Source organism: Dasypus novemcinctus, chromosome 5 (genome assembly GCF_030445035.2).
Source record: "Dasypus novemcinctus isolate mDasNov1 chromosome 5, mDasNov1.1.hap2, whole genome shotgun sequence".
Taxonomy (NCBI): Eukaryota; Metazoa; Chordata; class Mammalia; order Cingulata; family Dasypodidae; genus Dasypus; species Dasypus novemcinctus.
Window position 1 is genome coordinate 65,710,156 of NC_080677.1, and position 16,746 is coordinate 65,726,901.

The 16,746-nt window shown below is 32.7% G+C and overlaps 2 protein-coding genes across 17 annotated transcripts in view; one reads left to right on the forward strand and one right to left on the reverse strand.

The window, feature by feature from the left end:
• RUNDC3B (RUN domain containing 3B) overlaps positions 1–16,746 on the reverse strand; it is a 256,564-nt gene that overhangs the window by 170,176 nt on the left and 69,642 nt on the right. For 8 of the 16 annotated variants that reach the window (XM_058297053.1, XM_058297057.2, XM_058297050.2 and 5 more), the window contains exon 3: positions 1,203–1,253. The exons of the other annotated variants lie outside the window; for them this stretch is intronic. In XM_058297053.1, coding sequence (XP_058153036.1) covers positions 1,203–1,253 — 51 coding nt within the window. The remainder of the gene's footprint in view (positions 1–1,202; positions 1,254–16,746) is intronic. 16 annotated transcript variants of the gene reach the window in all.
• Positions 1–16,746, forward strand: part of ABCB1 (ATP binding cassette subfamily B member 1) — a 290,971-nt gene that overhangs the window by 18,485 nt on the left and 255,740 nt on the right. The gene's annotated exons all lie outside the window — the stretch shown is intronic.

Below are 16,746 nucleotides of genomic sequence, written 5' to 3' on the forward strand. Positions count from 1 at the left end.
TTAGGATGCCTTAAGTAAATCATTTAGTGACTATGAATCGCAGTTACCTCATCTGTAAAAATAATTATTATTCTTTGATATTGACAATTTAATGCCCAGTTCTACTTGCAAGGAATTTACCATAAACAAATCTAAATATGTAAAGTATTTACCTATACTATAAATATTAGTTATCTACTCTTCTAAAGTAAAAAGACTAAGATAAGCAGGCTTATAAAAATCTGAAAATTGAATTTTATTTAATAAACTTTGTATCTCAGTAATTTTATCATCTTTCCAAGTAGAATGCAAAAGTTTTGCCTTTTTCTTCCATCAATGTTATTAGTATAAGATTTTAAATCTTGGCAGAGTGAATTAGAGTACTGAAGGCTGAAAGAAGTCTATATAGAGAGCTATGGACAAATGTGTAACCCTGAAGAACTCAAGTATAATTTGCTCCAGTAATGATTATGATTGTAAGTGGAGAACATGAAACAAAATAAATTGGTAAAAATGATTGCTTGTGAGGATGAGGACTGTGGAAACTAGAGACTTTTATTTTCCATTGCTATCCTTTGTTCTACTGTAATTATTAAAAATGACTATATTTTTCTAATAAAAAATATAATAAAAGGTTAAATCATAATCTCTTAAGGATGAAGGCCCATTGGTGTTTTGCATACAGTAAGAACTCAATAAATTTTTTTGAATAAGTAAATAAGGTATTCATGCAGTCTATGAGAAAGTAAACTAAGGAATATATTACTGATAATGGTTCAAGAGTGGTAAAGCAGTTATTGCTGATAGCAGCCATCTCTGTTTTACTGAATGACTTTGTAAGATTCACACAGCTTCCCTGAACTTCCTGTTCACAGTTAATATGTAACGTTATTACACAGCACTTATAAAATTGAGGATATACTAATAAATCTTATATCATTAAGAGTTAAAATTAAAAGAACATAGATATGCATGATCAATAAAATAGTGATTAAAGCCATAAAAGAAGAGTAAATGGTTTATTATATTGTTTGGTTTTACTATATTACTTTAATTTTTAAAATTAGCATAAGCATAAATGTCCCTTTCGATTAAAAAAAAAAGCTTTGCAAAACCCATGCAATGTACTAAAAAAGATCACTTAACTGATACAGCCCTCCCCAGTAAGTCAATTCCATGCTCCCGTGCAGCTCAGTGGCGGGAGACATCACCAGCAAGAGTACCTTGAAGAGGTATTTGAAGATGAGCCAGCCATCTGCAACTTTGGGAAATCTCTTAAAAAAAATAAACAACAAAAGCACACAGATATTTAAGAAGCCTGTAACCAAGTTTAAAAAATCCCAAGCTGAAGAGCCCAAATAAGATGGCTACACATAATCTTGAAGTAGTAACACTTCTTTTATCTAATAAGTAAAATGAACTCAACAAAAATGACTATGAGCTACACTCAGTAAGGGACTCAAGCTGGTCCCTTGCAGCCTATTCTATTTAGAGAGACTAGAGTATCGATAGGTCACAGGATGAGCAGCAACTGTTCTCTATTTACTTTCACTTCCATCATTCTTTCCAAAATATAATTAACGGATGACAATAGAACTCAAAATAAGGGATATACTGAGTTTTGTAGCTTTGTACCTCAGAGTTTATGACGCTAGTTAGGAAAAGTACTCACTTATTGAACTGTATGGGTCAGGAAACTTTTAACTTAAAAAATATCCATTCCTTTCTTCACTGTTAATTTTTCTAGAAGTTATAAGCAAATATATTTTGAAACAGCAGTTATTTTTTTAAAGAGGAATTAGTTTGTACCTTTTTTTCCCCTGAATGATGAGAATAGCAGTACTTAGAATCAATTAAAATGTTCTTCAGTTTAACCAACACTTAACTAAATGCCTACTCTATGCAAAATACTGTTTTTGTTGCTACAGCTTCCAATTATTGTTTAACAATCACCAGATGGAAAAGTACTGCAAATTCCTGGTATCTTTTTTGGAAATTCCTAACATAATTACATGGAGAAACTCCAAAGCCAAATTTCTGAATTAACATTCCTCCTCAAAGTTGACATTTCCTTCTCTCATAAGCAAACACTGAAATACCCAATAGGACAAGGCCCCACACCTTTCCAAATATTTATATCATTTATGAAACCAAATAAAAAACCAAAAACAAAGCCAAAAACAAACACCAGTAATCAGTAATAACAGAAAAATGTATATAGCTGTGTTACTGGCCAAATCTGTCTCTCTAGTATTCGTTCTCTATCCTCTTACCTCCATTTGTAACTTTTGGAAAACACATATCCAAAAGGATCTATAATTTGGTACCCTATTTGAAGCCCATACTAGAATATAATATAAAGCCGTGCTACAATTACAATAAAATGAAAATTTCTCAACATGGAAATTCTAACCAGAATAGAATGCTTTTAATAAATTAAGAATATCAATTCTTAATATTTAAACCACATTTACTACCTCTGCTGAAAAACCAGTTCTCTACCTTATTTGCAGTCATTTATAGACTCAAAGGTTAGCAACATAGAAACAATTTCCAAGGAAACCTTATTTAAAGGAATTTCTCTTCCAAAAAAATTGTTAAGTAAGAAACATCATGACCAGATTATGTCATGGCTTAATCAATCCCTGGAATAGAATGGGACACAACTGATGAATCTAGTATAAAACTCTATTTCTAGGTTTAGGCTTTAAAAAAAAACCACCTAGCTGTTATGAATATTATTTTGATCTTGGCTAAGAAACAACATGAAAAAAAGGAAAATAAAAACATTCTCATTTATTTGTAGGCATTAATTGCTTTGATCATAATTTTGTATCTTACTGTAAAGATATAAGATATTAGAAGCTTCCAGACCAAATGACAATCCACTTGATTCTAAATCGCCTGGAGTCAAATTTCAACAACTCTCCTTTCACCGATTGGAAAACAGAGGCCCAGAAAGCCTGCCCAGCCTAGCTCATCTCTGCTCCCTGCAGCCTGTTACGGCTGCGTACATGATCTAACAGATGAAAACGGATCAGTCAGTAGCTTTTCCTGTCATTTGGTTATAAGTTCTCACTGATAGCCTCAGAAATAAGAAAAAAATGGGGTGGGATATATTTTTCATATAAAATTTAAAACTTGACTTGCTTGCTATTAAAAACAAAGGTGGATGGCCAAACTCACATTATTTCTAAGTGGCCAAAGGAATGCGTGTTTATAGAAAAGGTTCTTATTTGCAATATAAATAATCTTTTGTTATAAAATACCTGATGTTCAGAGAAAGTGAAACAGTATTTTACAACTAAGTGGCTTAGAAAAATAGTCAATAAAAGACCAAATAACCCAGGCTTAGAAATTGGTTTGTTCATAAACAAAATTCATTCAATTGTACCATTATAATTATATAATATATAGTTACATTAAGCATTATTTAGTTGGTTTCTGAAACTTCAGCCAAAAGAAACTCCTCTGAAATGGAGATGCAACAGAAAACAAAATACTAAAGATACAGCACTTTCTAACCAAAAAGAATGTCATTTTTAAAAACAAATAAGCAAAAATAAACATGACCCTCATAAACTTTTTATTAACATTTAAGTTGTCCCTCATACAAAAAGGACTACTCATCACTGCTTTAAACAAATGAATAGGCTTTGATGATAAGGCTTAATAGAACTCTCATTCATGAATATGATAATTATTTCCTATTTTCCACATTACCCCTTGTTCCAACTTTAGCTTTCTACTCATTTCTATTCTTTGGATGATTGGACTACATTATCAGGATTGATAAGATTACATAAATGTGAGCAGTTACGTAGATGGCAAACTTTTTTTGCTTAAGCTATATTAATTCTAATTTTTCCTCTTTCTGTGTGTATATATCCACATACACCAAATACATGCAAACACACAGCATCTCTTTCTAATGATGTAGCAGGCATATACCTTTATTTTTAAGTGTGCCAAAATGTACTGAAGAGATGCCTAGATGAATAGATTTGTAAATTGAAGAATATATTTGTAAGGCAAATAATAAAACTGATTATAAACCATCAGATAGTACCTAAGATTTTTCAGAAGTTATTTTTTTAAATGGCAATATCAGATGGAGCATACTCTATTCTGTCCCTAATTATATTTATGAAAGTTCTTGATGCCTGAAATTTTGAATCTTCAAACTTGTATTTATATATGAGGAAAATCATTGGGCAAAGCAATATTTACAATTACAATATGCATTGTCATTCATTAACAATGACAAAGCATTATTTTCTTTTGTATATGTGTACTTCATTTCTTAGTAGGTTCTGAAATCAAAATGTAGTACTGTATATAACTTACCCAAAATATTTTAAGGTTTGCTTTAAATGTCATTTACAAAAACAAAAACAGAAATAAAACACAAATAAAAATATGTCATTTACAGACAAAGAGTAGGCATATTAGAAACAAAGTAGTTTTTCATTGATACAACAATTTAAAAAACAGAGTCCTAAACCATGCAAATCTTTTCAGCTTTAAAAGTTTAATGACTGTAAAGGAAAGAAATTTACAAAGAATTCTAACAAAATTAAAACTTTAGCTTATATGAATGATAACAATTAGTTTAATAAACAAATAATTGACAACTATTAACAGAAATTAAAGTACTACCTTTCATAAAACTAAAATATTTGAATTTATAGGTAATAAGGATAATATAAAAGCAATTTTAAATTGTATCAAATTATATCAGATCCATGGGGTCATTTCAGTTTCTTATAAAACATCAAGAAAGCTATTAGAGCTATTTAAAAGTTTAGAGTATAAATATAGTGATGTACAAATATACATAATTATTAGGCAGTCAAAATTCTGACTAATTAATTCTAATTACTACTTAATCACGGTGTATAAGAGCAAATTATACATTAGAGTAGGAATTTAGCATTAAACTTCTAGTGACATGCAGTGATTTTGTTTTTCTTAAGAAAAAGTGATAATATTAAATAAAGAATTCCAAGATAAGTAATTTGCTGAAATGAGAAAATCAGAAAGATACAGGAACTGAGGTTGTTATAATGCTCTTCAAAAATGAATAAAGTTCATTAAATTATGCAATCTTTTCCCTATTCTATAAGAAATATTTACTCCCATAAATATGCAATATTTAAGCATAAAAATTATCAAAATTGCTGTTGAATTTATGTAACAAAAATTTAACAAGAAATCAACTTTCCATTACTGAAAAGAAAGTTTGACTTGAAAATTGCAAGTACTATAAATTGCTCTATGCTAATTTGAGAAAATCACAAGGCCACATTGGAAATATCCCATTAGTCCTTTGGCATAAACTCAAAGGGCTACAATCACAGATAAATAAACACGAACTAGCAACAGAAAACAGGAATAGCCTCCCTATCTTAAAACAAGAAATTAAATAATATATTCTTGTAACTCTATCATATTAAAAATGACATTCAAAATACCTTAGACAATTTTATCAATAGTACATAATACATAAGCTCTTCCATAATACTTTCTTATATATGGTACTTCTCATCAGAAGCCAAACCTAAACTTTGAATCCTTTGATTTGAAGGGGTTCTGAAAGTGAAGTTCATATAAAATTCACTTGGAAATTTCCCCAGAAATTACAAAGTTTAAAATCACTAATACATTTCACATTCTGTATATAGGCAAATATTTAAATTTGAGGATAAAAATGACTCCTTAAAAATTCCGATTTAAGGACTGTTGTAAACTATGAAAGTCATTTTGTCTAAATCTCCTAAAAAGTTCAACTACTTGAGATATTCTTGCTATTCATCCAGAAATGCCTACACAAATAGAATAATTAAGAGTACTATTTGCAGTCATATGGTTCCAAACAGAAGTAAGTGACCAAGTGTGTGGGGATTGTGTTTTAGAACTTTAGGTATTTAAAATTATATAAAACATTACAAAACCATGACCGAAGAAAATTTTCAGATGTTTCCAAGTAGAAATAACCTCTCAAATGAAAAATGGTAAGTATAAAGTGAAATAATAAACTACCAATAGTAGTCAGATAAGTCAAAAATAACCTTGACTAATATCAAGGAGGAAAAAAGTCATCACTGATTAAAATAAGCTATATAAATACTAGTTTCACACGATATAAATAATTATTCTTTCCTATCCTACAACAATTAAAACAACTCAATCCACAATAGAAACAGACAAGGCCATGAGCAGGAAATTTTTTAAATAAAGAAAAAAAGGAACTACAAAATATATTCAATCTTATTTGCAAATAAATTCAAATTAAAAAAGATAAATGTAAAATACATATAAATAGGGTATTTCCCCTATCAAATTACAGATTAAAAATATTAATAATAATCAATGCTCTGAAAATATAAGAAATATAACAATCACATACATTATTGTTGGTACAACCGTTCTGGTAGACAATATAACAACATACGCTAAATTCAAAAGTATAATCCTTTGATCTCAGTAATTACAATTCTAAGAATTCATTAGGTATTATTTTTATTAGGAAACAATTTCTAAAAAATTAAACAAGAATATAAAGATAAAGATAAATGTTCAGTGACATATAACATCACGGCTATGAAAGGGCAAATTAGGGAAAAATCAGAAGTGAATTAATTACAGTTCATTCAAACAATGGAATTTTATGCAACTGTTAAAAATGGAATGGAAATATATCCAAGAGAATTGAAAACGTATGTGTACACAAATGCTCATAGCAACATTATTCATAATAGCTAAGTATAAAAACAACCCAGGGAAGCGGACTTGGCTCAACAGTTAGAGCTCCACCTACCACATGGGAGGCCCACGGTTCAAACCCTGGGCCTCCTTGACCCATGTGGAGCTGGCCCACATGCAGTGCTGATGCGTGCAAGGATTGCTGTGCCACACAGGGGTGTGCCAAGCAGGGGTGTCCCCTGCATAGGGGAGACCCACACGCAAGGAGTGCGCCCCATAAGGAGAACAGCCCAGCACAAAAGAAAGTTCAGCCTGCCCAGGAGAGGCGCCGCACACATAGAGAGCTGACACAGCAAGATGATGCAACAAAAAGAGACACAGATTCCCCGTGCGGCTGACAAGAATAGATGCGGACACAGAAGAACACACAGTGAATGGACACAGAGAACTGACAACTGGGGGGGGGGGGGGGTGGGAGGAGGGAGAGAAATAAATAAAAATAAATCTTAAAAAAAACAGAAAACAAAAAATCCAAATATCCATCAACTAATGAATGGATAAAAGATGGGGTGTTGTATCCATACAATAGAATATTTTTCCAAAAGTACTGACACATGCTAAAACATGGATGAACCTTGAAAACATTTTAAGTCAAAGAAGCCAGACACAAAAGGCCACATCCTATTATTAGTATATGATTCCACTTTTATGAAATACCCAGAAAAGGCATATGCCACAGAAACAGAAAGTAGATGAGTGGGTGCCAGGGGTGGGGGAGAGGGAGAAATGCAGGGTGACTGCTTCATGGGTATGAGATTTCTTTTTTGGGATTGATGAAAATATTCAGGATTAGATAGTGGCAGTGGCTGCAAAACACTGTATACACTAAAACCACAGAATTGTATACTTGAAAATGGTGAATTTTATATGTATTTTATCTCAATTTTAAAATCCTAAAAGTTAAAATGAAATGGAAGATATAAATATCACCAGGAAAAAATGTCTACAGTACACTAAGGGCAAAAATACACATCATAACAAAGAAAAATGTACATGCTCACATGCATAAACATTTGTAGTATACATATGATGATAGATACACAAACTTGTATCTTGCAGTTATATTCTGGACAGGGATTTTTGATAGTTTTTATCAATACTTCCTACAGTTTCATATTTGAGACTCTTGTCACTTTTATAGGAGAAGGGGAAAAGGGAAGGAAAAGGAAAAAAGTAACTGGTAGCCCAAGTATGTACAGAGAAAGAGGTTAAATGAAGGAATCATGACAGACAGAAGCTTGTTCCTTTTCTTCTCTCTCTTTAAAGATAGACCATTAACTGGAATGCAAAGTCAAGTACTCGATATGGCAGTAATGGAATAAAATTTAAAAGTGAAGAAAGAGGTTTTTCAAAAGGCATCAAAACAAGAAATGAGGGCTACAAACTTAGCAGTAAACAAAGTATCAAATATGGCTTTTATATGAAAAAGATACATGAAGAGTGTGAGAAATTTGAATGATATTAATAAATAAATTTTCAGCTACTAACCTTTTTCTCCATTATTGCTTGAGACCAAGGCTTTTAGATAGATTTTACAATCTAAATAGTTGTTTCTTTACTAAAGAACCTTCATTTTACTATGAAACATTAATATTGAGGTTAGTTTTATTCTCTAAGCAATTTAATACACTAAACTCAATTTATCAGGTATATATAATGTTGGCTGTTTCAAGATTATACTAATTTTCTGAGATACAGAGACTGCTGGGGTTTTCCTAAATTTCCAAGTACATTACTGAAAAGGGTGTTCTTAGAGTGGCCTTGACTATTGTCTAAAAGCCAAACTGCTAACTTTCAGAACCCCTTTCTTATCTCTTGTATCATATTTTGGCCTGAGTATGTATTCTTTTTTTCTCTTTTTTGATGCGCTGTGTTCATATATTACTACAGAAACAATTCAAGACTCATTTTCTGTGCAAACCAAGAATCAAAAGTTGGAAAACCTTCAAAAAGGAACAAAGAAAATTCAAAAGCCAAATGTTAAGGTTTATCTTTACCCATTGTTTCTAACATTGTTTGCACTGCACTTCAAAAGTTGGCCTCATGGGGTGGTTGACTATTTATCCTGTAAGTCAGGAAGAGCTTTGAGGTTCAAGCCAGAGTTCCTGAGCAATGCTTAGGTATCAGAACATTTCAATTAAATTAGAGAAATTCTAAAACATTGAGTCACAGGAGTTTAATTCTTTTTTTTTTAAGAGTATGAACCAAAGTCCCACTATTTTAAAAAATGCAGATTATTACTCTTGTATCAAAGATTTAATTTTTCCATAAATATTAAGAGTGCCTACTATATCTCTCTCACTGTTCCAGATTTGGGATATATCGATGAACAGAACAGACAAAAATTTTTGCTGTGGTGAAGCTTACATTTTAGAGGAGGTGTCAAAGTATAATAAACAATAATCATAAGTAGTAAATCACACAGTATGCTAAATGTTGATTAATGCTTCAAGAAAAACACAGCAAAAGGAAAAGAGGATCAGGAGTACTTAGAGTAGAAGGAAAGAGGTAGGTCGTAACTTAAAGCATGGTGGAAGGGCTAGGCCTCACTGAGTAGTTATAAAGGAGCTAGGAAGTTAACTATTCAAATATCCGGGAAAGTTTTTTCTGTAGAGAGGCAACAGTCAGTGTGAAGGTGCGCTATGTGCAGGAATGTGCCTGGTACAGTCAAGACAAAGCAAAACAGCCAAGAAGACTAGAGCAGTGATTTAAAACAAAAACAATAAAAATGAACCAGCTATACACAAATATAACTGGAAAATATTTTCAGAATCAATGCAAAATCTAAGCTGAACATGAGCCAGCAAGTCCAGTGTTAATGAGGATTACCAGCTTAATTCATAGGAAATTTGAGATAATGTATCATTATATAACCATCCTTTTCATAAGTGATATATTACTACTTGATAGTCTGTGGTTCTCTGTAATACTCAGAAGTTTTCTCATTTTTTTCAGTTATTTTCCACTGTAACTTTACAAACTTTATTATTGTACCTTATCTCCACACCACCTGACTAAAGTTTATAAGATTCTTTCTGACCATTTTACTATTTTAAATATCATAAACTATCCAGTCCACTAGTCTATAAAAATTCAAAGTCTAAGATGGTATTTTAAAGAATTAAATTGTAATTTTCACTTAAGGTACTGGTATGCCTCTTTCCTGTGTTAAGACTTCCCTGACCGAATAAGCAGGAGTGATTATTATTCACTCATTTGTGCTACATCATGCTCATCAGTATTATCATGATGCTGACACTACTGTACATCATTACTTCCTCTTACTGCACCCTTCTTCTGCTCCTACCCCCACATTGAGTTTCATGTGAAAACATAACATTTTAATTTATGTTATCTAGCCCAGGATCTAGAAAAGTTGCTGCAAAAGAGAATTAGTTGGATAAAGACAAATGGTATATGTACATGCCGAAAAGAAGAGGGGGAAAAAGGAAAGTAAAAATAGTAAAAAAGAGGAAGGCAATTGTAAAGTGGTAAATTTAAGGCATTTGCTCCAGAAAAAGAATAGGGAACTCAAGTTATGACTCATTTCTAAAGCAGAGGTAAAGTAGGAGTTATATTTAGTCAAGAACAATGTGGCACGATGATGGTAAACGAAGGTCCTTGGTGCTTCTCTTTTTACTGTGTTCTATGACACCTTGTCCTTGCTTCCTAAAGTTACTGGGGATCAAGGAGTGGGAACTTCATGTATTATAATAAAAAAGTGGGATTCTCCCCATTTAAAATGTTTTTGATCAGAAAGCAACAACATTGGGGGGGGGTAAAATTTTTTTAACTTATTTCCAAGTAAAATTCACTGTTGATATACAGTCTGTAACTTTTAACAAATGCAGACAGTTGTGTAACAAAGAGCACAAGAAACACCCCCAAAAAAGTCCTTCATGCTGATTCTACATAATCAACCCTCACTCCTAATCCCTGGTAACCACTGAACAATGCACTGAAACTAGTTTGGCTTATTCTAGAGCATTATATAAATAAAGCAATACCGTATCTAATCTTTTGAGTCTTGCTTCTCTTACTTATTAGCATAATGCATTTGAGAATCACCCGTGTTTCTGAGTGTAGAATTAATTCTTTCCCTTTTACTGCTGAGTTTGTCTATTGCATGGATGTACCACATTGGCTTATGCATTTATCAGTTGAAAGGCATTTCTTGGGTTGTTTCAAGTTTTTGACAATTGTGAATAAAGCTGCTATAAGTAGATTTTTAAGTAAACATACATTTTGATTTCTCGTGGGTAAATATCTACAGGGGAGTCTTGGGCAATATGATAAGTGTATATTTAACTTCGAAAGAAACTGACAAACTGATTTCCAAAAAGGCTGTACCATTTTGCATTCCAACATGCAATGTGTGGAAGTTCCAACTGTTCTGTATCCTTACCAGAACTTGGTATAGGTGTGTAGTGATACTTCATTGTGGAGCTAATTTGAATTTATATACTGACGACGAGCATCTTTTCATGTGTTTACCTGCCATCTATATATATATTTTTATTCAGGTGTCTGTTCAAATCTTTTGACCATTTTTTAACTGAGTTGGCTGTTTTCAAACTATTGAGTTTTAAGAGGTCTTTGACAAATATAAGATTTACAAATATTTCCCCCATTCTGTGGATTATTTTTTCATTCTCTTAACAATATCTTTCAGAGAACAAAACATTTTAATTTTGATGAGGTCCAAGTTACCAATTTTTGTTATGGATTGTGCTTTTGTTGTTGTATCTAAGGTCTCTTGGTCTAACTTAAAGTAATAAAGATGTTCTATATTGTCTTTTAAGATTTTTTTCCTTTAACATTTTACATTTAGGCCTATGATCCATTTTGATTTGACTGTTGCAAATGGTGTGAAGTATGGGTTGAGGTTTATTATTTTACATAAAGGTATCCAAATATTCCAATACTATTTATTGAAAAAGACGCTCTCTCCATTTAATAGTCTTTGCACCTTTGTGAAAAAACATCAGGCATATCTGGGAGGGTCTATCTCTGGACCCTATTCAGTTCTATTGATCTAATATATGTAGATACTTTCATCAATATCATAATGTCCTGATTATAGTAGCTTTACAGTAAGTCAAAGTTAGATGTTTTTTCTTTGTGAAATTGTCTTACCTATTCTAGTTACTTTGCTTAGTCATGTAATTTGAGAATCACGTTATCGATATCTACCAAAAAAGTGCATCATAAAAATTAGGTAGGTCTCAGTTTTCCTTGTTCAAAGATTTTTAACAACTAATTTATCCTGTTTTATAGGTACAGAAATATTCAGGTCATACATTTCTTATTTTTCTTTTTTAAAAGGAGGCTTATTGAGATATATTCACATACCATACAATTCATCGACAGTGGAAAATCAAAGGCTTTTAGTATATTCACAAAATAGAGTATACATAAACACAGTCAATTTTTGAACATTTTCATTACTCGAAAAAGAAAAACCCCATTCTCCTTAGCAGTAACCTCTCAATCCCTCTGCCTTCCCCTAACCAACATAATCACTAACCTATTTCTGTCTCTAGAGATTCATATTTACATTGAATATAAATGGAATCATACAATATGTAGTACTTTGTGTCTGGTTTCTTTAACAAAGTGTAATTTTTAAAAATCATTGTAATATTTATTTAAAGAAGTTGCAAGTTTACAGAAAAATGATGTTAAAAAATACAGCATTCCTGTATTCCCCCATTGTTGACACTTTGTGTTAGTGTGATACCTTTGTTACAACTGATGAAAGAATATTAAAATAGTACTATTAACTATACATATATTTTTTAAAGATTTACTTTATTTCTCTCTCCTCCCCCCCCGAACCCCTCGCCATTGTCTGCTCTCTTGTGTCCATTCGCTGTGTTCTTCTGTGTCTGCTTGCATTCTCGGCAACACTGGGAGTCTATATTTTTTCGTTGCGTCATCTTGCATCATCTCTACATGTATGCGGTGCCACTCCTGGGTGGGCTGCACTTTTCATGCAGTATGACTCTCCTTGCACGTGTGGCTCCCTTATGAGGGGAACACCCTTCCATGGCATGGTATTCCTTGCACACAGCAACACTGTGCGTGGGCCAGCTCACCACATGGGCCTGGAGGCACTGGGTTTGAACCCTGGACCTCCTATATAGTAGGTGAATGCTCTATCAGGTGAGTCACATAGCTTCCCAAAATAGTACTATTAACTATAGACCACAGTTTACATTAGGTGTATTTTTCCTTATGTACCACCCTATTTTTAACACTTTGTATTCATATCATACATTTTTTAAAATTCATGAAAGAACATTCTTATATTTGTACTGTTAACCCCAGTCCATCGCCTACAATAGGGTATACTGTGTTATACAGGCCAATGTTTTATCTTCTTTCATTTTAGAAAGTTCATTCATTCATACATGACCCAAAACATCTTTCAACCACATTCACACACATAATCCAGCACTGTTCACAATAATGTGCTACCATCACCACCATCCATTTCCAACCTTTACAATCAACTCATATAAAAATTCTGTACAAATTAAGCATCAGCTACCCATTCTCTATCCCCAATCTATCCCCTAATAAACTATATTCTAGATTTGAATTCTATAAGTTTTGTTAGGATAATTAGCTCATATCATTGAGATCATACAATATTTGTCCTTTTCTCTCTGGCTTATTTCACTCAGCACAATGTCCTGAAGTTTTCTTTCTTGTCGCACACATCAGGACTTCATTGCTTTTTACAGTCAATAATATTCCATGTATGGACACGCCACATTTTGTTTATCCATCCATCGGCTGATGGATATTTGAGTTACTTGCATCTTTCGGCAATTGTTAATGATGTCACCATGAACATTAGGGTGCAAATATCTCCTTGAGTTCCTGCTTTCAATTCTTTTGGGGTATATACCTTAGTACCTGGATTGCTGGGTCATATGGGAATTCTATATTTAGATTCCTGATGCAAGTGCCAAGTTGTCTTCCACAGCAGCTGCACCATTTTACATTCCCATTTTACTGCAGATAGATAGATAGAGAATGAGTGTTCCTATTTCTCTGCATCTTCTCCAACACTTGAAATTTTTTTGTTATTTTTTTTAATAGTAGCTTTCTAGTAGGGGTAAAGTAATATCTCATTGTAGTTTTGATTTGTATATCCCTAAAAGCTAATATTGTTGATCATGTTTTCAGGTGTTTTTTAACCATTTGCATATTCTCTTTGGAGAAATGTCTACTAAAGTGTTTTGCCCATCTTTTAATAGGGTTGTCTTTTTTTTTTTTTTAAGATTTATTTTTTATTTATTTCTCTCCCCTTCCCCACCTCTTCCCCCCAGTTGTCTGCTCTCTGTGTCCATTTGCTGTGTGTTCTTCTGTGTCCACTTGTATTCTTGTCGGCGGCACCCAGAATCTGTGTCTCGTTTTTGTTGCATCATCTTGCTGCATCAGTTCTCTGTGTGTGCAGTGCCATTCCTGGGCAGGCTGCACTCCTCTTGCGCAGGGCAGCTTTCCTTACAGGGTGCACTCCCTGCGTATGGGGCTCTCCTACACATCACTTGGGTCAGGAGGCCCTGGGTTTGAATCTTGGACCTCCCATGTAGTAGGCAGATACCCTATCCGTTGGGCCAACTCTGCTTCCCTGTTTGTCATTTTATTGTTGAGTTGTAGGCTTTCTTTATATACTCTGGATATTAAACCCTAATTGGATATGTAATTTCCAAATATTATCTCCCATTGAGTAGGTTGTCTTTTCACTTTTCACCTGGCTCTTCTAATTATGTCTTTGGTCCATTATGAGTTAATTTTTATATAAGATGTAAGATAGGGATTCTCTTTCATTCTTTTGGATACAGATTTCCACTTCTCCCAGCACCACTTGTGGAAGATGATATTCTTTCTCAACAGAGTGGACTTGACAGCCTTGTGAAAAATGAACTGGTGATAGGTGTGTGGGTCTGTATCTGAACTCTCAATTCAATTCCAATTATCAATAGATCTATCTTTATGCCTGCACCATACTGTTTTGACCACTGTAACTAAATATTATGCTTGAAAGTCAGGAAATGTGAGTCTTCCAATTTCATTCTCTTTTTTTCCAGGTTATTTTTGGCTATTCAGGGCCCCTTACTCTTCCAAGTAATTTTGATAATTGGCATCTCCATTTCTACCAAGTAGGTTGTTGGAAGTTTGATTGGAATTGCATTGAATCTGTATATAATTTGGGGTAGAATTGACATCTTAATGATATTTATTCTTCCAATCCATGAACATGGAATGTCCTTCCATTTATTTAGGCCTTCTTTGATTTCTTTTAGCAATATTTTGTAGTTTTCTACACAGCACATGCTTCACATCCTTGGTTATATTTATTCCTATATATTTCATTTTTTACTTGCTATTAGAAATGGAATCTTTTTTCCTAATCTCTTCCTTAGCTTGCTCATTACTAATGTATAGAAGCATTACGATACATTAGTAATGTATCTTGTACCTTGCCGCTTGGCTGAATTTATTAGTTCTCCTAGCTTTACTGCAGATTTTTCAAAACTTTCTATATATAGGATCATGTCATCTGTAAATAGTAAATTTTACTTCTTTCTTTGCAATTCGGATGTGTTTCATTTCTTTTTCTTTTCTTTTTCATTTCTTCTCTGTCTAGAATTTGCAGAACAATGATGAATAACAGTGGTGACAGTTGGCATCCTTGTCTGGTTCCAGAACTCAGAGGGAAAGCTTTAAGTCTTTCACCAATGAGTATGATTTTAGCTGTAGGTTGTTCATATATGCCCTTTCAAAATGTTTTTTTCAAGAAAGGATGCCGAATTTTGTCAAATGGCCTTCTCTGCATCAGTTGAGATGATCAAGTGTTTTTATCCCCTTCATTTTGTTGATGTAGCATATTACATTAATTGGTTTTCTTATAATGACCCATCCTTGCATACCTGGGATAAAACCCACTTGATCATTATATAAAATTCTTTTGATGTGCTGTTGGATTTGATTTGCAAGTATTTTGTTGAGAATTTTCACATCTATGTTCCATCAGAGAAATTGGTCTCTGATAGTCTTTCCTTGTAGTATATTTACCTGACTCTGGTATTAGAGTGATGTTGGCCTAATAGAATGAGTTATGTAGTGTTCACTCCTCTTCGATTTTTCAGAAGAGTTTCAACAGGATTGGTACTAATTTTTCTTGGATGATTGTTAGAATGCCATGTAGTCCCGTGGTTTTCTTTGCTGGGAGGTTTTTGATGACTGATTCAGTCTTTTTACTTATAATTATTCTGTTATGGTTTTCTGTTTCTTCTAGAATCAGTCTGGACTGTTTATGTATTTCTAGGATGTCTATTACTGTTTATTGAGTACTGTTTCCATCCTATTTCTATGTTTCCTAAGATTTTCTATTTTAATCTCTCTCTCTCTCTCTCTCAGAGTTCATCTTTTCAGATAACAAGTGAGTCATTTGTGCAGAAGGAAGTTTTGAACAAATCTTCTAAATTTGAAAATTCATAATTTCAAAGAACAATCATCATTTTTATAGCATCTACTTTGAATTTATCAAAGAGAAAACTAAGAGTCCTATCTTGTTACTAAATACAACAAATGTCAGGCCATAGCTGAGAAAATATCTTACATTGGTTAAGTTACAATAACAAGTTCAGGTTATTTCCATAAATGATTAACTATTTAAATTACTTTTAAAAATGTAGTCCCAACTACATTTTGGTTTTTCCTTAAGAGAAAGGAAATGGGAAGGAAGAAGTAAATGGAAAAATTTGGCACAAGATTATAGGCAGAGTAACAAGGCTGTGCATTCAGTATATGATTTTGGTCACTTTTTACAATGTGATACGTTATTTTCTTAAATCAGCTATAATAAAAGCCTATAATAAAAAAGTCTATTATATTTTATATAATAAAAATATAAGCCCATAAAAAAAGACAGTGCTAAACCTCTAAATCAAAACAAATTTGATAAAATACTCATTTTCAAGTTTT